The following is a 17,625-nucleotide window of genomic DNA, read 5'->3' as shown; positions in this document are numbered from 1 at the left end:
GATTTTACATTTCTTGGTGGGCTGAGGGAATCGGAATGGAAACCGAGTGTTCCACCCACTACCAGCTCGGCTCATCCAATTAAGAATTGGATGTCTAATTCGTGCCTCTGATGGACAGGATACCAATTGGTGAAGCAAAGGGGAGTTCCAATTGGTGCTGCAGCAAAGGGGTAAACTGGAAGTTAACCACTGCTAGAATTGAAAAGGCCCCTGCCCTCAGAATCAGTCTTTATTTTTTTAATTGTACCGTCAACAAAGATAAAAGTTGTCATAAATAACACGCAGTTGCTGCCACCTTCTCAGGCCGATTCTGCTGATACATACAGCCATGGTCCCATTGGCAGGCCTTCTCTTTCGCCCACGTGCCACCTTGTCACAGCTGCTGCCAAACACTCTCAAACCTTTTCAGGTCTGAGATTCAAAAAATGGAACAGGCAACTAAACGTTGGGGATGATTGGATTGTTAACAAGTTAACTTCAAAATGACTTGTGGACAGAGAATTTCCATGCCGACTCACCCTCTGTAATTTGGGAGACGATGCCTTATTGAAACAGAATGTCATCACGCCCTATTTTGTATTTGTGCGGGGGAGGGGGTGTGGATGGGGGCGGGGGTATGCACCCCATTTTTGGATGTCCACAGTTCTTGGAACTCGGGTTGAATTTCAGTATCACATTGGGGAAGGTTAAATACAGAGATGATTATATTAGATTGTTTGTTAATCATTTTTCAGTTCTGATAAGTGGTCAATTTACCCTTTTCTTTGCACAGATGCTGACTGATCTACTGTGCATCTCTAGCATTGTTTATTTTTATTCAAGATACCCTCACTCCATTGTTTTCCTATTCTCAGTTCATGCATTAAGAAGTTGAACATTCCTACCCTCTTCTGGAAGCTTTCAGGTCCCATAATGAAAGACTACATATAAGGTTCACGCTATTTCCAGTGGCTTGTGATAAGAGGCCTGCGAGTTTGCAGAAGCTTTTCAGATCTTATCCTCATTTATTTTCTGGCTGAACAAACATCATATACAGATAACTGCCAGTTCTGAAGATTGTGTGTTCTACAAGAGATAAAGCTCACTGCAACAGCAAACCTCTTGACACCATCATTGGTGTCTCTGTTACTGTGACCAAAAAAAAACCCTGAACCAAAATTTCTGTCTGCCAATTAAAAAATCAGGAAGATATCTCTTTCTTACCTGTGACTATGGATGAGTGCATTGAAGGCCAAGCCATCGGACCAGCTGGAGGTGAAATTGATGACATTGACCGGCTTGTAATTATGGATGGACTGGCGGACCCAGCTCAGAAGAATCTTCTCACTATTGGTCTGCTGCAGGTTGGCCATGATGCCCTTCATAACATCTTTTACCTTAAAAGAATGCAAACAAATTAGCAGAACCAAACAAAGCAATGATATGAATCTGATAGCATCTCCCCAAACCAGTAACACAAACATCAAATAATGTATTTTCTCTCCCTCTTGTAAAGCATTATGTGATGTTTAAACAAGAAAATAAATGATTTGGGGTTGGCATTTCCCACCCTCACCCCTTTACACCCCATTTCATCCACTCTCCCCACAATCTTTCAGTCGATAATTAGAGGTGGCCTGGTGATCATGGGTGCTACTTCTGTGGGTGATCATGACTGTGATTTTCTGCCATCTGTCACAAAGTATTCTTAATGGGGAAATAGATCCTCACTGATGAATTTTCATTTTCAACAAATAAAAAAACTGCTAATCGCATTAACTGAATCTCACTTGGCAGTAAGCAGTGGTCTAGTTAGTGAGCGAGGCATTTCCCTGACATCGAATCATAGACCGATATAGCACAAGAAACCATTTGGCTCACTGTGCTCTTTGGTAGGGCCTTCCAATTAATCCCATTTCCCTGCTCTTTACCCAAAGACCTGCAAGATACTTCCCTTCAAGTATTTATCCAATTCTCTTCCTATCGAATCTGCTTCCACCACCTCCCCGTCAGTGCATTCCAAATCATGACAATTCACTGTGTAAAAGAATTCTCCATGTCACCTCTGAATATTAAAACTGGTTATCACTCCTGCCACAGGAAAAGGTGCCTACTATTTGTGTTATCAAAACAATTTTTGATTTTGGACACTTCTCTCAAATCCTCTCTGTTTTGCATTGAGAAGAAACCCTGTCCCTCCATATAATTCTAGTTCGCCATCTCTGGTACCATTCTGTTAAAACTCTGCACCCCCTTTAAGGCCTTTACATCCTTTCTGAAGTGTGGTATCCAGTACTGAACACAATATAATAGCTGAACCCTAACTTATATTTTATAAAGATTGTTAATTATACATCAGCAAGAAGAATGATCCTTATAAATAAATCTGAGGAATATTACTGTTTCATTCCCTTCTGTCTAATTAACAACCATTCACCACTGCTCATCACTTTCTGCCCATTAGCCAATTTTGAATCCATGCTATCAATGTCCCTTTAATTCTATAGATTGTAATTTTGCAACCAAGTTTGGTGTGGTTCTTTGTCAAACACCTTTTGAAAGTCTATTTACACAATATCAACCTTTTCCATCAATTAATCAAAGAACTTGATCAAATTAGCTAAACACAATTAGGCTTTGCAAATCCACACTTACCCTTATTCATTACCCCATATTATTCAAATGACAATTAATATTATCCAGGATTATTGTCTCAAAGTTTCCCGACCACAGACATAAGCTGACCGGCCTGTTTATCTCTTGTCTCTTTTCCGTTAACACGGGGTGACACTTTGTGGTGGACCTCAGTTGTGCCTTTGTCCTATATGGACCACCATTGTGTGTGTTTGTCATACCTGGACACATCCCCTTCCAGTTTGGTTCCTCCCCTCAGCACCTAGTATAAAGGTGGCTGTCTCCTCCCCCTTGTTCAGTCCAGGTCGGTTAATTGTTGGGATCTGCTCCTGATTCTGTTGTGAATAAAAGCCTACACTTATATTGGCATATCGGTAGTCTTTCGCCTTATTGATAGTGCATCAATTTTATTCACAACAGTTACTAGTATGGAGCAGTTTCTAAAACCCGACAAGTTAGCTTTAGACCCTCAAGAGGTTGGAGCCTCTGATAAATTTGATCATTGGTTGGACTGCTTCGAAGCATTCGTCGACACCGCTACGGCCATCGACACCGACGCTGCTAAACTCCACGTGCTCCGCGCCCGGGTAAGCGAAACTGTCTATGGAATCTTCCGGGACGCTGCTACTTACGCGGACGCTATCGAACTCCTAAAAGGGCAGTTCCGAAAGAGCCCTAACGTGGTTTACGCCAGACACCTCCTAACTACCCGCAAACAGCAGCCAGGAGAATCGTGCGCCCAATTTCTGCGCGCCCTGCGAGTCCTCGCCCGAGCATGCGACTGTAAGGCTGTTTCAGCAGCTCAGAACACGGAGGATCTGATCCGCGACGCCTACGTTGCGGGCATTGAGTCTACATACATCCAGCAGCGTCTGCTGGAACAAGATGACCAAGACCTCCGGAAAACGGCCACGATGGCTGAAACGTTAGAAGCAGCCTCCCATAATCTCGGGTCTTACCTTGGATCCCGTTCCACCGACGGGGCTGCTCCAGCAGGGCCCAAATGTTACTTTTGTGGCCTCCCTAAGCACCCTCGGCGTCACTGCCCGGCAAAGGACGCGATTTGCTCCGGATGCGGTAAGCTAGGCCACTTTGTCAAAGTCTGCAGAGCAAAGCCGCTTCTGAAGACTCGTGGAGCCATGTGTGCTCCGAGGGCGCGGCCATCTTTGATGCAGGCGGCGGCTGCGCGCGAATCGCCATCTTGGATGCGGTCACCGGAAGTGCGGGAATCGCCATCTTTGATGCGGTCACCGGAAGTGCGGGAGTCGCCATCTTTGAGACTGGCATCAAGGCAAGCTGAGCAGGAAGCTTCATCCGTGACGTCATCAGACGGCGACGAAGATGGATTCTTCTTTAATTCAACAGTGGCATCGATTTGCCTGGACCAGTCGCAGCCACATCAACTCTCCAAGTCCATAATGGAGATCAAGGTAAATGGTTATGCAGAAAACTGCCTGTTTGACTGTGGGAGCACGGAAAGTTTTATACACCCTCGCACAGTGCGTCAATATGCCCTTCCCGTGCAACCCTGGAGCCAGACCATCTCCATGGCCTCGAATTCTCACTCAGTGGAGGTCCTCGGGTGCTGCTTGGTGACGCTGACGGTACAGGGCACAGTCTACGAGCGTTTTCGGCTCCTCGTGCTGCCGCGACTCTGCGCAGCTGTACTGCTGGGGTTAGATTTCCTCAGCCATCATAGGAGCGTCACCCTGCAGTATGATGGCCCTTATCCCCCGCTCTCCGTCTGCAAGGCGCCGTCACGGCAGCGCCCCTCGCGCACCACCTGCAGTCTCTCGACCCTCAAGATCACCCCCCCCCCGTTATTTGATAACCTCACCCCGGATTGTAGGCCTATAGCCACCAAGAGTAGGCGCTATAGTGCGGATGACCGGGCCTTCATTCGGTCCGAGGTACAACGTTTGCTCCAGGAAGGGATTATCCAGGCCAGCACCAGCCCCTGGAGGGCGCAAGTGGTCGTAGTTAAATCGGGGGAGAAACACCGCATGGTGATTGACTACAGCCAGACCATAAACAGGTATACCCAACTAGATGCATATCCTCTTCCCCGTATCGCGGACATAGTCAACCACATCGCGCACTATAGGGTTTTTTCAACGATCGATTTGAAATCGGCTTACCACCAGCTCCCTATCCGCTCGGAGGATCGCCCATACACTGCCTTTGAGGCGGATGGCCGCCTCTACCAGTTCCTCCGAGTCCCCTTTGGTGTCACCAATGGGGTCTCAGTCTTCCAACGGGCCATGGATCAAATGGTGGACCAGCACGGACTACGGGCCACTTTCCCGTATCTGGATAACGTCACCATCTGCGGCCATGACCTGCAGGACCATGATGCCAACCTACAAAAATTCCTTCGTACGGCCACTCTCCTGAACCTCACATACAATGAGGCGAAGTGTGTTTTCCGGACACGCCGCCTCGCCATCCTTGGGTACGTGATAGAAAATGGTGTCCTTGGCCCCGACCCAGCCCGTATGCGTCCCCTTATGCAGCTTCCCCTCCCTACTACCCTCAAAGCACTGAGGAGATGCCTGGGCTTCTTCTCCTATTATGCCCAGTGGGTTCCCCGTTACGCAGATAAAGCCCGTCCGCTCCTAAAATCGACCGCTTTTCCCCTGGCGGAGGAGGCCTGTCGGGCCTTCGATGACATCAAAGCGGACATCGCGAAGGCCGCGATGCACGCTGTGGACGAATCCATCCCATTCCAAGTGGAAAGTGATGCGTCTGACTTTGCCCTCGCTGCCACCCTTAACCAGAGGGGCCGTCCGGTGGCCTTCTTTTCCCGGACCTTACAAGGCCCTGAGATTCGACACTCCTCGGTCGAGAAGGAGGCCCAGGCCATCGTGGAAGCCGTCCGGCACTGGCGCCATTATCTCGCGGGCCAACGATTCACCTTAATTACGGACCAGCGGTCAGTTGCCTTCCTGTTTAACACCAGGCAAAAGGGCAAGATTAAGAATGACAAGATCTTGCGGTGGAGGATTGAGCTCTCCACCTACAGATATGACATCATGTACCGGCCTGGGAAGCTCAATGAGCCCCCAGACGCCCTGTCCCGTGGATCATGTGCCAGTGCCCAACTAGACCAGCTACAGTCCCTCCATAACGACCTCTGTCACCCGGGTGTCACCAGATTTTTCCATTTTGTCAAGTCCCGTAACCTGCCCTTCTCCCTTGAGGAAGTCCGGACGATTACCAGGCAATGCAGGGTCTGCGCTGAGTGCAAACCGCAGTTCTACCGGCCAGGTAGGGCGCACCTTGTGAAGGCCACTCGCGCGTTCGAGCGCCTTAGCGTTGATTTTAAAGGCCCCCTCCCCTCCTCTAACCGCAATGTTTATTTCCTGAATATCATTGACGAATACTCACGTTTCCCTTTTGCCTTCCCCTGCTCGGACATGACCACGGCTACAGTGATTCGGACCCTGAACAAGCTCTTCACCCTGTTCGGCTTCCCAGCCTATATTCATAGCGACCGTGGGTCCTCTTTCATGAGTGATGAGCTGAGGCAGTACCTGCTCGCCAAAGGCGTTGCCTCCAGCCGCACCACTAGCTATAACCCCAGGGGCAATGGTCAAGTAGAGCGGGAGAACGCAACCGTCTGGAAGGCCGTTCTATTAGCGTTACGGTCTAGGGGCCTTCCAGTCAGCCGTTGGCAAGACGTCCTTCCGGACGCATTACATTCCATTAGGTCACTCTTGTGCACAGCGACCAATACGACCCCTCACGAGCGGATGTTTTCATTTCCCAGGAAGTCCTCCTCGGGTACTTCGCTCCCGGATTGGCTGATGTCCCCGGGACCCGTCCTGCTTCGGAAGCATGTCCGGACCCATAAGGCAGATCCCTTGGTCGAGGAGGTCCAACTGCTCCATGCTAATCCCCAATATGCTTATGTAGCGTACCCTGATGGGCGGGAGGACACGGTTTCTGTCCGTGACTTGGCACCCGCGGGTGCCCCGGAGGTCACCACGTCCTTCCGCCCCACGGTCCCTGGTGTCGTCCATTCGGAGACTGCTACGCCTCTTCCTCCCTCAGTCCCTGTCCCCAATGTAGTGTGCCCAGAGCCTGTTGCAGCCCCCCACCCCCCAGCTCCGGTTCCCACTGTTCCCCATACGCCACCAGGGCCACAGCCCATTCCTCTCGCCCCTATGTACAGCTCGCTTGAGTCGCCGGAGCCGTCGCCACGCAGTACCCGACGACTGGACGGGACGACGGATCGGTCCGCTTCACACCACCCAGCGCCTTCTCTCGACGCTCACTGTACGGAGCCTGGGCCGACATCGCTCCCTGCTCGGACGACTCTGCGACCTGCACTACGACGATCGCGACGACGGATCAAGCCACCGGTTCGTCTGGACTTGTGATATTGTTTCCGCTTCACCCCCGTGTTGTTTTTTAAAAGGAAGGGGTGAATGTGGTGGACCTCAGTTGTGCCTTTGTCCTATATGGACCACCATTGTGTGTGTTTGTCATACCTGGACACATCCCCTTCCAGTTTGGTTCCTCCCCTCAGCACCTAGTATAAAGGTGGCTGTCTCCTCCCCCTTGTTCAGTCCAGGTCGGTTAATTGTTGGGATCTGCTCCTGATTCTGTTGTGAATAAAAGCCTACACTTATATTGGCATATCGGTAGTCTTTCGCCTTATTGATAGTGCATCACACTTATAATCTTAATACCTATTCATATAAAGTTTTTTTTCATGACTACAGGAAATATCAAAACATTTTCAGTACTTTTGAAGTGTCGTCACTATTGCATGATCAGAACCACGGCAACCAATTTGCGTGCAGCAAGCTCCCATGCACATCAGTGTGACAATGACCAGATAATCTGTTTCCTGCTGTTCAGATACAAAAAATAGTCAGAACATTGGGAATAACATTGGGTGGCACAGTAGTTAGCACTGCTGCCTCTCAGCTCCATGGACCTGAGTTCGATTCCCGGCTTGGGTCACTGTTTGTGCGGTCGGTGCCTGCACGTTCTCCCCATGTCTGCATGGGTTTCTTCGGGGTGCTCTGGTTTCCTCCCACAGTCCAAAAAACATGCTGGTTAGGTCCATGCTGAATTCTCCCTCAGTGTACCCGAACAGACGCCGGAGTGTGGTGACCAGGCGATTTTCACAGTAACTTCAATTAGTGTTAATGTAAGCCTACTTATGATTAATAAATAAAGTTTAAAACTTTAACACCTCTCTTCTTCAAACTACTGCCATGGGACCTTTTACATCTACCTGAGAGAGTGGATGGGGCCTTAGTTTGCTGTTACATCTTAAAGACAGCGGGCGGAATTTTACGCACTCGCTCAACCAGAGACCATAAAATCCCATCTGTGGTCAATGGACCTTCCAACTGTCCGCCCCTTACCCGCTCTGATTCATGTGGCAGGCAGAGCGGTAGAATTCCAGCGAGTATCTCCAATAGTAATTGGTACTTCACTGAAGTGTCAGACTTAATGTTTGTGTTTGGGCCGAGGAGGAGACTTGAACCCACAACCATTGAACATGGAGGCAAAGACTGCTACCAACTGAGCCAGGAGTGATACCATATACAAATATCTTACCCATTCATCCTCCTTATACTCTCACTTTGCCCCTCTTATTCTCTTTTCAAGATCTCTTCCTTAATACCTATGTTCAGGTTTGGTTCCCCACTGCATTATTAACTTTATAATTGCCATAAACCTCCATTATGTGTATCTTTAATAATCCAGGGAACTTTAGCTATGGCTGCCCTCCTTTCTCCCTCACGAGAACATTGCTGCTTTCTACCTGAACCACCCATTCTTTAAAGGCCTCCCATTCTTCAACTACTCTTTTGAATGCTAATTTTGATTTCAATTCACATAAACCAGATCCTTTTTTAATTCACTGTAATTAGCTCACCTCCAGGTCAGTATTCGTTTTCCTCAGCATTGTCTATAACTATTCTAAACCTGAGGATAGCATGATTACTGTTCCTCAAATATAGTCCGATTCAAACATACTTCACTTTTAGTTTAATTCATTCGTGGGACATGGGCGTCGCTGGGTGGCCAGCATTTATTGCCCATCCCTAGTTGCCCTTGAGAAGGTGGTGGTGAGCTGCCTTCTTGAATCGCTGCAGTTTACGTGCAATGGGTTGACCCACAATGCCATTAGGTAGGGAATTCCAGGATTTTGACCCAGTGACTGTGAAGGAACAGCGATATATTTCCAAGTCAGGATGGTGAGTGGCTTGGAGGGGAACTTGCAGGTGGTGGTGTTCCCATTTATCTGCTACCCTTGATCTTCTGGATGGAAATGGTTGTGGGTTTGGAAGATGCTGTCTGAGGATCTTTGGTGAATTTGGTGCAGTGCATCTTGTAGATAGTACACACAGCTGCTACTGAGCATCGGTGGTGGAAGGTGTGGATGTTTGTGGATGTGCTGCTTTGTCCTGGATGGTGTCAAGCTTCTTGGATGTTGTTGAAGTTGCACCCGTCCAGGCAAGTGGGGAGTTTTCCATCACACTCCTGACTTGTGCCTTGTAGACAGTGGACAGGCTTTGGGGAGTCAGGAGGGGAGTTACTCGCCGCAGTATTTCTAGCCCCTGACCTGCTCCTATAGCCACTGTGTTTGTGATGAGTCCAGTTGAGTTTCTGATTCATGATTACCCCAAGGATGTTGACAGTGGGGGATTCAATGATGGTTACACCATTGTGTGTCAAGGGGCAGTGGTTAGAGTGTCTCTTATTAGTGATGATCATTGCTTGGCATTTGTGTGGCGCAAATGTTACTTGCCCAACTTCATGTTCCAGGCAAGATCCATTCATTTGGCTGGAACTAACTGATCATAGAAGTTCTCTTGCACATATTTCTGAAATTCCTCCCCTGCTTTGCCCTTTACACTGCCATTACCCCAGTTTATATTCAAATAATTGAAACACCTATTATCAATACAAGGTAGTTCTTATATCCTTCTGAAACATGCCTGCAATTTTGCTCCTCTCTGTCCATCTGGTTATTTAGTGACTTGTAATATAGTAACATAACAGCATGATAGCTCCTTCACTGCTCCTCAATTCTAACCTCAATTCCCTCAACTATCTCATCTCTCTCCACTGCGGCAAGAGTTGTTTGATCTCTACTGCTATTACTTTCCTTTGTTCTTTCCCCATCTTTCCTGAATACATTGTCGCTAAAAGAAATTTCAGTCCTGAATCACTCTCTTCATCAAGTCCGATCTGTGCTACTGACACCAAGTTTGTCATATATATGGTGATTTGTGTTTACAGCTCAGCAGCTTTATTTACCACACTCCATGTATTTACCAGACAGCCTCTCTAAACCCATCTTGGACTGCTCAGCATATGGAACCCCCCTCCCCTTCTCTGACTGATCTCTATTTATAAATTACTCTTTACTTTAGTGCAATCTGTATTTGCCAGTCATCTGTGTACCTGATTACTCCACACAAATGTTTCAGCCTCATGTCAAATTAGTTCAGTACTGGTTAACTTTCTGTGGAGGACATTGGTCCTTGCTCCCTGGAGATATAACCTATCCAACTTGAACAAGTTCCTCCTTCCCAGAAATGATCCCAATTCTCCACGAGTCTGATGATCTTCCTCCTGCACCATTTCTCCAGCTATGCTTTAATTTGTTTTATCCTAATATAGTCATTTGCCATTGAAGCTGTTGCCACAGCTGGTAAGTTAATTTGGCTTCTAACATTCTGTATAATGGAAACATAACTTTCAGCTTCACTTGAATGCCCAGACTGGTTCAGCACAGCTAAAACAATACTCCTTTTCCAGAAAAAGCCATTGAAGGAAGCTTATTCTTAACACTGAGAAGATAATATAATTGCAAATGTAAATGCAAAACAAAGCTCATTGCCTACAGTGTTGCTGCCAATCAACTGACAGAAAGTGTGGGAAATGATTTAGAGCACCTCGTCACTGTTTCCATCTCACCCAGACTGGAGAATTATCTATTAGATATGTTCTGATTCAAATGCCGCAGAGCTCAGTATCTTGCAAAATATATCTTGCAAAACACACTGTGGCGGAGACAAATATAAATCATTACTGGTGCTTGAAAAATGGAACCAATACAGCACTCTTTCCCTCAGTAATAACAAATGTAATGATTTGATCGCTGCTTTGAAATAATGAGAAAATTAAATGAGAATTGATTATGTTCTGAAATGAAATAGAAATCAATAATCAGAATCTGTATTTTTTGAAAGATTTTGTCATTCATTTTTGTTTCAAATATCTGACAATCAGCACGCTGCCTGCAGGTGATGACAGCAGTAAAATCGAAGTGCCAATAAAGTAATTCAGATTTGATTAAAATGGAATTTGTTTTAAATGCCTCAACGATCTGGTCGTCTCCTCTCCTGCACAGACTGACTTGTGCTGGCACAGGTTCCAATGGCACTCGCAGCTTTCAATCAGAACATAGGAACAGGAGTACGTCATTCAGCCCCTCAAGCTTGGTCTGCCATTCATGGTTGACCCGCGCTTCAATCTAATTTATCTCCCTTTACTGCGCAGCCTCTGATACCCGTACCTGACAAAAATCTGGCAATCCGAACAGGAAACACTGGAAATACTAAGCAAGATCTGGCAGCATCTGTGGAGATTGAAAAACAGAGTTTTCAGGTCACTGACTTTTCATCAGATGAGGTCAGATGAAAGGTCATTGGCCTGAAACACTGACACTGTTTCTCTACGCAGATGCTTCCAGACCTGTTAAAGCAGTTCCAGCATTTTCTGTTCTTATTTTAGATTTCCAGCATCTGTGGTATTTTGCTTGTGTAAGGATTGATCAGCTTAGCACGAAACCATCCACTGCCCTAGCAGCTGCAGATTTTTGGGGAAGAGATTTCAACTATCTTTTGAGTGAAAACTGCTTTCCTGATTTCACTCCTAAATGGCTCGATCTAATTTGATTATTATGTCCCCTTGTTCTGAAATCCCCAACTAGAGGAAATAATGCATCTACATCTACACTGTTGAATCCCTTTATCATTCTAAACATCAGAATTAGATCACCCTTGAACATTCTAAATTCAAGGAAATACAAATGAAGATTATCCAAACTGTCCTCATAATTTAGTCCATTAAATACCAGTATCATTCCATGCTGTTTTCCCTCTGAGGTCAGTAATTCCTTCCTAATGTGTGGTGCCCAAAACTGAATGCAGTCTTCCAGATGAGATCCAGCAGAGGTGGCAGAGAAGGATTCTGGGAGAAGTTGACTCAATCATCTTGACTATACTGTGGGTAGCCGAAGAACCCCTCCAGTGACAAATAGGAAAAAGATCATCCAGTAGGGCGGCACAGTGGCAAAGCGGTTAGCAGTGCTGCTGCACAGCGCTAGAGACCCAGGTTCAATTCCGGCCTTGGGTGACTGTGTGGAGTTTGCATATTCTCCCTGTTTCTGCATGGGTTTCCTCTGGGCACTCCGGTTTCCTCCTACAGTCCAGTTAGCAGAGTAAATATGTGGGGTTACGGGGTTAGGACCTGAGTGGAGTTATTGTCGGTGCAGGCGCGATGGGTCAAATGGCCTCCTTCTGCACTAAAGGGATTCTATGATTTTTCTGATTCTATGAGGACTGTGCAACTGAAGCATCTTGACTTCACCTTTGTATTCTTACTTCTTTAAGGTAAAGACCAGCAGCCTTTTCAGTAACTTGTGCTTGTGCACTAAGTTTTAGTGATTTCTGTAATTGGACGCTCAAATCTTTTCACTCCTTCAGAGTTCCCATTCTCACTATTAAAACTTGTCTTTTTTGGACACAATGTGGATAAATTTGCATTTCTCCATTTGCCACCATTTATGGGGAGGTGGTGATGTAATGGTATTGTCACTGGACGAAAGACCCAGGGTAAAGCTCTGGGGACCCAGGATCAAATCCCGCCTGCATATCATGAAATTTGAATTCAATAGAAATCTGGAATTAGAAGTCTAATGATGACTATGAAACCATTGTCGATTGACATAAAAACCCATCTGGTTCACTGATATTCTTTCGGAAAGAAATCTCCCATCCTTATCTGGCGTGGCTGACATGTGACTCTGAATCCACAGCAAAGTGGTTGACTCTTAACTGGTCTCTCAAAGGCCATTGGGGATGGGCAATAAATGCTGGCCTAGGGAAACCCACGTCCAATGAATTAAAAAATAATCCAGTGGCTTAGTCTGTCCATATGTAACTTCCCATCCAGAAAATATACTGCGCTTCAGGTAATTCATGTGCAAGCCTGGGTGGTGGAGCCACAGTTGTATAGTTGGCATTTTTTTAAAAAATGGATGGCCATAGGTTTGAATACAGTTCTGAGCAGGAGATTTACACTGTGCGTAGTGAGTAATCCCATTGGGGGTGGCCTCCCGGTTAACTCTTCCCTTCTCCTGATGTGGTGTTATTGAAGTTAAATATTCTGTTCCTACTGCTGCCCACATGGCTATCTGCAAACTTAATGATGAACAAGGATCAAACCTGAAACCTTTCTGATACCAACAAAATCATGTTTTTCACTGCGTGTGATCAGAACTTCCACAGGACATTCTTATAAAGGTTGCAAAAAACATTTGATCTCTGCTGTATGATTGTCCACAGAATAAATTTCACATATTGTTTACCTCATCTGTCAGCAGAAGTATGAGGATAACCACATGATGCATGAGTTAGGAGACACCCATCTCATCTTTGAAGCTGCTCCAGCTAAAGGGTTGAATTTCCCTGGCTCACTGGTGGCGAACTTGGAAACACGGGAACCATAAAAATAGGGGAGGATCACCTCAGGACAGTTGCCAGATACATTCCTGCCACCACAGAACTTTCCGAAGGGAGGGCTGGGAAGTGGATTGAAGGCCCACTCTTCACACAAGGAGGGCAGCCAAATAACATTGCTAATGGCCAAATTAGGGCCAATTATTGCAGCCTTGCTGGCATTTAACTGATGGCGGATCAACGCTCACTGTGGCAGACCTAGAAGTGGTGTGGCCTTTTCTTCCTGTGGTTTCATGCCCTAAAGAAGGGGTCACAGACAAGAACAGCTGCACTCATAATCAAAAAAAAAACACCTGGAGGGTTTTACCTCTGCTCCAAGGAGCCTTCTGGTTTCACCTCTCAGAATCTGTTATTTAAATGTATGACTCCAAAGGCATTTCCATGTCAAGGCACTCTTGCAAACCACTATCTGCCTTCACAGTGCCCACCTCTCCCCATGGGACTCCCGTGTTCTAGAGCTGCTGGCCTTTTGATTAGGCTGGCAGCATCACCTGGAGTTGTGGAAAAAGCCAATTAGGAGGTCATTTCCTGGAAGAATGAGATGCTGGTCTCGCTGCAGATGAGTTAGGTCTCAGGACTCCCATTTAGATCCAATATTAGGGCAGCAGGGGGGCACAATAGTTCGCACTCCTGCCTCTCAGTGCCAGGGACCCTGGTTTGATTCTGACCTTGGGTGGCCATTCTCCCATGTCTGCATGGGTTTCCTCCGATTGCTGCAGTTTCCTCCCACGGTCTAAAGATGTTCAAGTTAGGTGCATTAGCCATGGTAAATGCATGGGGGTTACAGGGATAGGGCAGAGGGGAGAGCCTGGGTGGAATGCTCTTTAGGAGAGCTAATGCAGCCTGGGTGGAATGCTCAAGAGAGTTAATGCAGACTCAAATGGGCCAAATGGCCTCTTTCTGCGCTGTATGGATTCTATAGTTAGATTTCTGAATCCCATGGGAAAATCAATACAAAATCTCATTCTGGAGGAAGGTTCACAATTCAGATTCTGATTGACGTGCTGTACCTTTTCAGTACTTTCTTTTTTGTTTTTATTTTCGATTTTATGATTGCTAAGACCATGCAAAGCAGCTTCCAAAGTCTCTTGCATCTGAATGGATGTTGGTGCACAACTGTAAAATCACAAATTATTTTGTACAATGGCTTTCAAATGAGAATATCAGAGAGAAAGCTCTTTAAAAAGGCTGAAGATACTGGGAAGGGTGAATCATACTGTTTCAGTATTGTGTTCCAAGGCTAGGAATAAATCATTCTGTTGGAGAAAAGTGAGTGAATTTTTGTTTAGCCTCCAACTTATGAGCAATTGCTTCAGATATATATTATGGTTGTGCTTATAAGACATATAAACAGAAATTGCTGGAAATGCTCAGCATGTTAGGCACCATCTGTGGAGAGAGGGACAAAGTTTATGTGTCAAATGTTTTTAACAATGGCCTGGAAAGATCCCGCTCTGTAGAAACTTAATGATAATACTCACAAAGGAAGAGTCATCCAAGCCCTTGAGGTTATCACCACAGCAGAAGGCATTGCGCTGTCACCACCACTGAAGCAAAGTGTAAGCGGCAAATACAGATGAGACCTGTATTTAAGCACTAGCCTTTCGATATTAATGGGAGTGAACGTATGCCATGGGTTGTTAGACCAGAAGATGTCATGATCTCAACAATTGGGGCTTCTCATCCAAATAATGCAGAATTATGAGAGCCACCAAACAAATTCTCATTCACCCATTCAGTTTGATGGGTAACTTACACCTCAACATAATTGACAATTTTAGCTAACTGAAGACTTCAACAAAAAAAAGTCAGAAATAAAGATGCAACTGATGCTCAACACACAAGTAGAGAAATACTCACAAACTAAATTCCACAGCAAGTTAAACAACTGGATATTTATTTTAAGATTTACTTCAAGTATGGCTATGCCAACTGAAAGAAGTCTCACAACGCCAGGTTAAAGTCCAACAGGTTTATTTGGTAGTACAAGCTTTCGGAGCGCTGCTCCTTCATCAGGTGAGTCAACCTCACCTGATGAAGGAGCAGCACTCCAAAAGCTCGTGCTACCAAACAAACCCGTTGGAATTTAACCTGGTGTTGTGAGACTTCTTACTGTGCCTGCCCCAGTCCAATGCCAGCACCTCCACAGTATGTAGCATTCATGTATCTAGAGAGGGTACTGCACCCTGGGGGTGCAACCCAAAGTTGTGAAATTCAGTTAAAAAGCAAAATGCTGCTGATGCTGGAATCTGAAAGAAAAACAGTAAATGCTGGAAAATCTCAGCATCTCTGGTCATCAGGTTTGCTACGTTGAGACAGAATAGAGCCAACATTTCGAGTCTGGTGACCAGACATGCTGAGATTTCCCAGCGTCTTCTGTTTTTGTTGTGAAATTCAGTGTAGGACTTCTGCAGAAAAAAAAATACACCATTTAAATGAAGCTTGTGTATATACAGGACAGCATCATACAGCCCCAGATCAAATAACAACAAACTAATGGGTCACGAAAACACAACTGGGAGCCCAATTCTCCAATATGCACAAATGGCAAAGCTTAATAAAATCAGTCCTATATTTTATCCTCATTTGTCTCAACCTCATCTATATCATTCCATTTTCTGTACATAAAATCTAAATTCAAACATCTTGCACACTTCCAAGATAGTTTTTTTCCTCCTTTAACCTTAAATATTAATGCAAAGGGATAAAAATTCCCCATCCTGCTGTTAAAGAGATAATTGTGATGATCTATTGCCAACATATTAATACAACTCCATCCAGTGCTCACATATGGCTTCTGATTAATGATTTAGGTATAAATATTACCCGTAAGCACAACAACGGTACTTGGTAGGTCAAGCTCTAAGAAGATGGTCACCTGTTGTGCAGCTAAGGTTGTTCATATGGTACTGATTATTTTTACCCAGTAAGTACAATAATATACTAATAAATTCATCCAAGCAAACTTATAAAATTCTATTTTTTATCATGCAAATACTTCCTGCCTCTCGGGATCGAGGATGACTTGTTTACATTCCAAAGGTTCCGAGATATTGGTTAAGTCCAATGCACAATCTGTAGAATCTGCCACGTGCAGGGCAGTTGGTAACATAGAACATGAGAAATAGGAGAAGGAGAAGGCAATATGGTGTGTTGAGCCTGCACTGACCGTTCGTTATGGTCATGGCTGATCTTTGGTTTCATTCCACTTTCTAACCCCAGTCTCCATATCCCTCGACAGCCTTGAGAGCCAGGTAAATCAGCTGTTTGGATGGTTGTGTGCACCCTCCACCGTCACTTCTGCACATTCCCAACAAAGACTATCATTGAGCTCAGTGACTTCTCAAGTGAATCTTCTCCATATTGGTTGATCACAAACCAGAGACGCCCATGAGTCAAATGGGGGTGCTTGGTCTCTTTAATCTCCTCAGAGAAATAGAGAATATTTCCCTAATTGTGTACTGAACATCTGGTATAGCTTCAGTTTTATCTTTATTCCTGACTTTGAGGGCATCCCTGAAGTGGTTCCACTGTCATACAAATAAAAAGCATACTGTATATTCATTAGTCAACGGTCACTTAATGATATCAGTGTTTGATATCTGGTCACTATGGGGTTTTGACTCCATCGTGCAGTTACAGTCAGTTGCATTTTTGTTTTTCTTTCATGGGGAGTGAATATCACTGGCTAGGCCAACATTTGTAGCTCATCCCTAACTGCACTTCAGAAGGTGGTGATTAGCTGGCTTTTTGAACCACTGTGGTACACATACAGTGCTGTTAGAAAGAGAGCACTAGGATTTTTACCTCGCGACTGCAAGGAATGGTAATATAGTTCCAAGTCTGGATGGTGTGTAACATATTGTGGAACCTGCAGACAATGATTTTCCTATATATCTGCTGCCCTTGTCCTTCGAGGTGGTAGAAGTTGCAGGTTTGGAAGGAAGCCTAGTTAGTTGCTGCATTGCTATTTGTATATGGTGCTGTGCATCAAAGGTGGAGGAAGGAAATATTTTAAGATAGCGAATGGGGATGTCAATCAAGTAGGCTGTTTCTTGAGTGTTGTTGAAGCTGCACTCATCAAAGCAAATGGCAAGTATTTAATCACACTCCTGACCTGCATCTTGTAGATGGCAGACAAGCTTTGGGGAGTCAGGAAGTGAATTATTCAAGGCAGAATTCCCAGCCGCTCTTGTGGTCACAGTATTTATATGATCAATCCAGTTAAGCTTCT

At 45.4% G+C, this 17,625-nt stretch overlaps 1 protein-coding gene across 13 annotated transcripts in view; it reads right to left on the bottom strand.

Annotated features, from left to right (window-relative positions):
• The window catches only part of LOC144506416 (dystrophin-like), a 1,861,003-nt gene that overhangs the window by 1,301,566 nt on the left and 541,812 nt on the right, over positions 1 to 17,625 (bottom strand). For all 13 annotated transcript variants that reach the window (XM_078232507.1, XM_078232503.1, XM_078232508.1 and 10 more), the window contains exon 6: positions 1,204 to 1,376. In XM_078232507.1, coding sequence (XP_078088633.1) covers positions 1,204 to 1,376 — 173 coding nt within the window. The remainder of the gene's footprint in view (positions 1 to 1,203; positions 1,377 to 17,625) is intronic.

Source organism: Mustelus asterias, chromosome 17 (genome assembly GCF_964213995.1).
Source record: "Mustelus asterias chromosome 17, sMusAst1.hap1.1, whole genome shotgun sequence".
Lineage (NCBI taxonomy): Eukaryota > Metazoa > Chordata > Chondrichthyes > Carcharhiniformes > Triakidae > Mustelus > Mustelus asterias.
The sequence above is the reverse complement of the archived record's forward strand: the minus strand, read 5'-3'. Positions and strand labels throughout refer to the sequence as shown.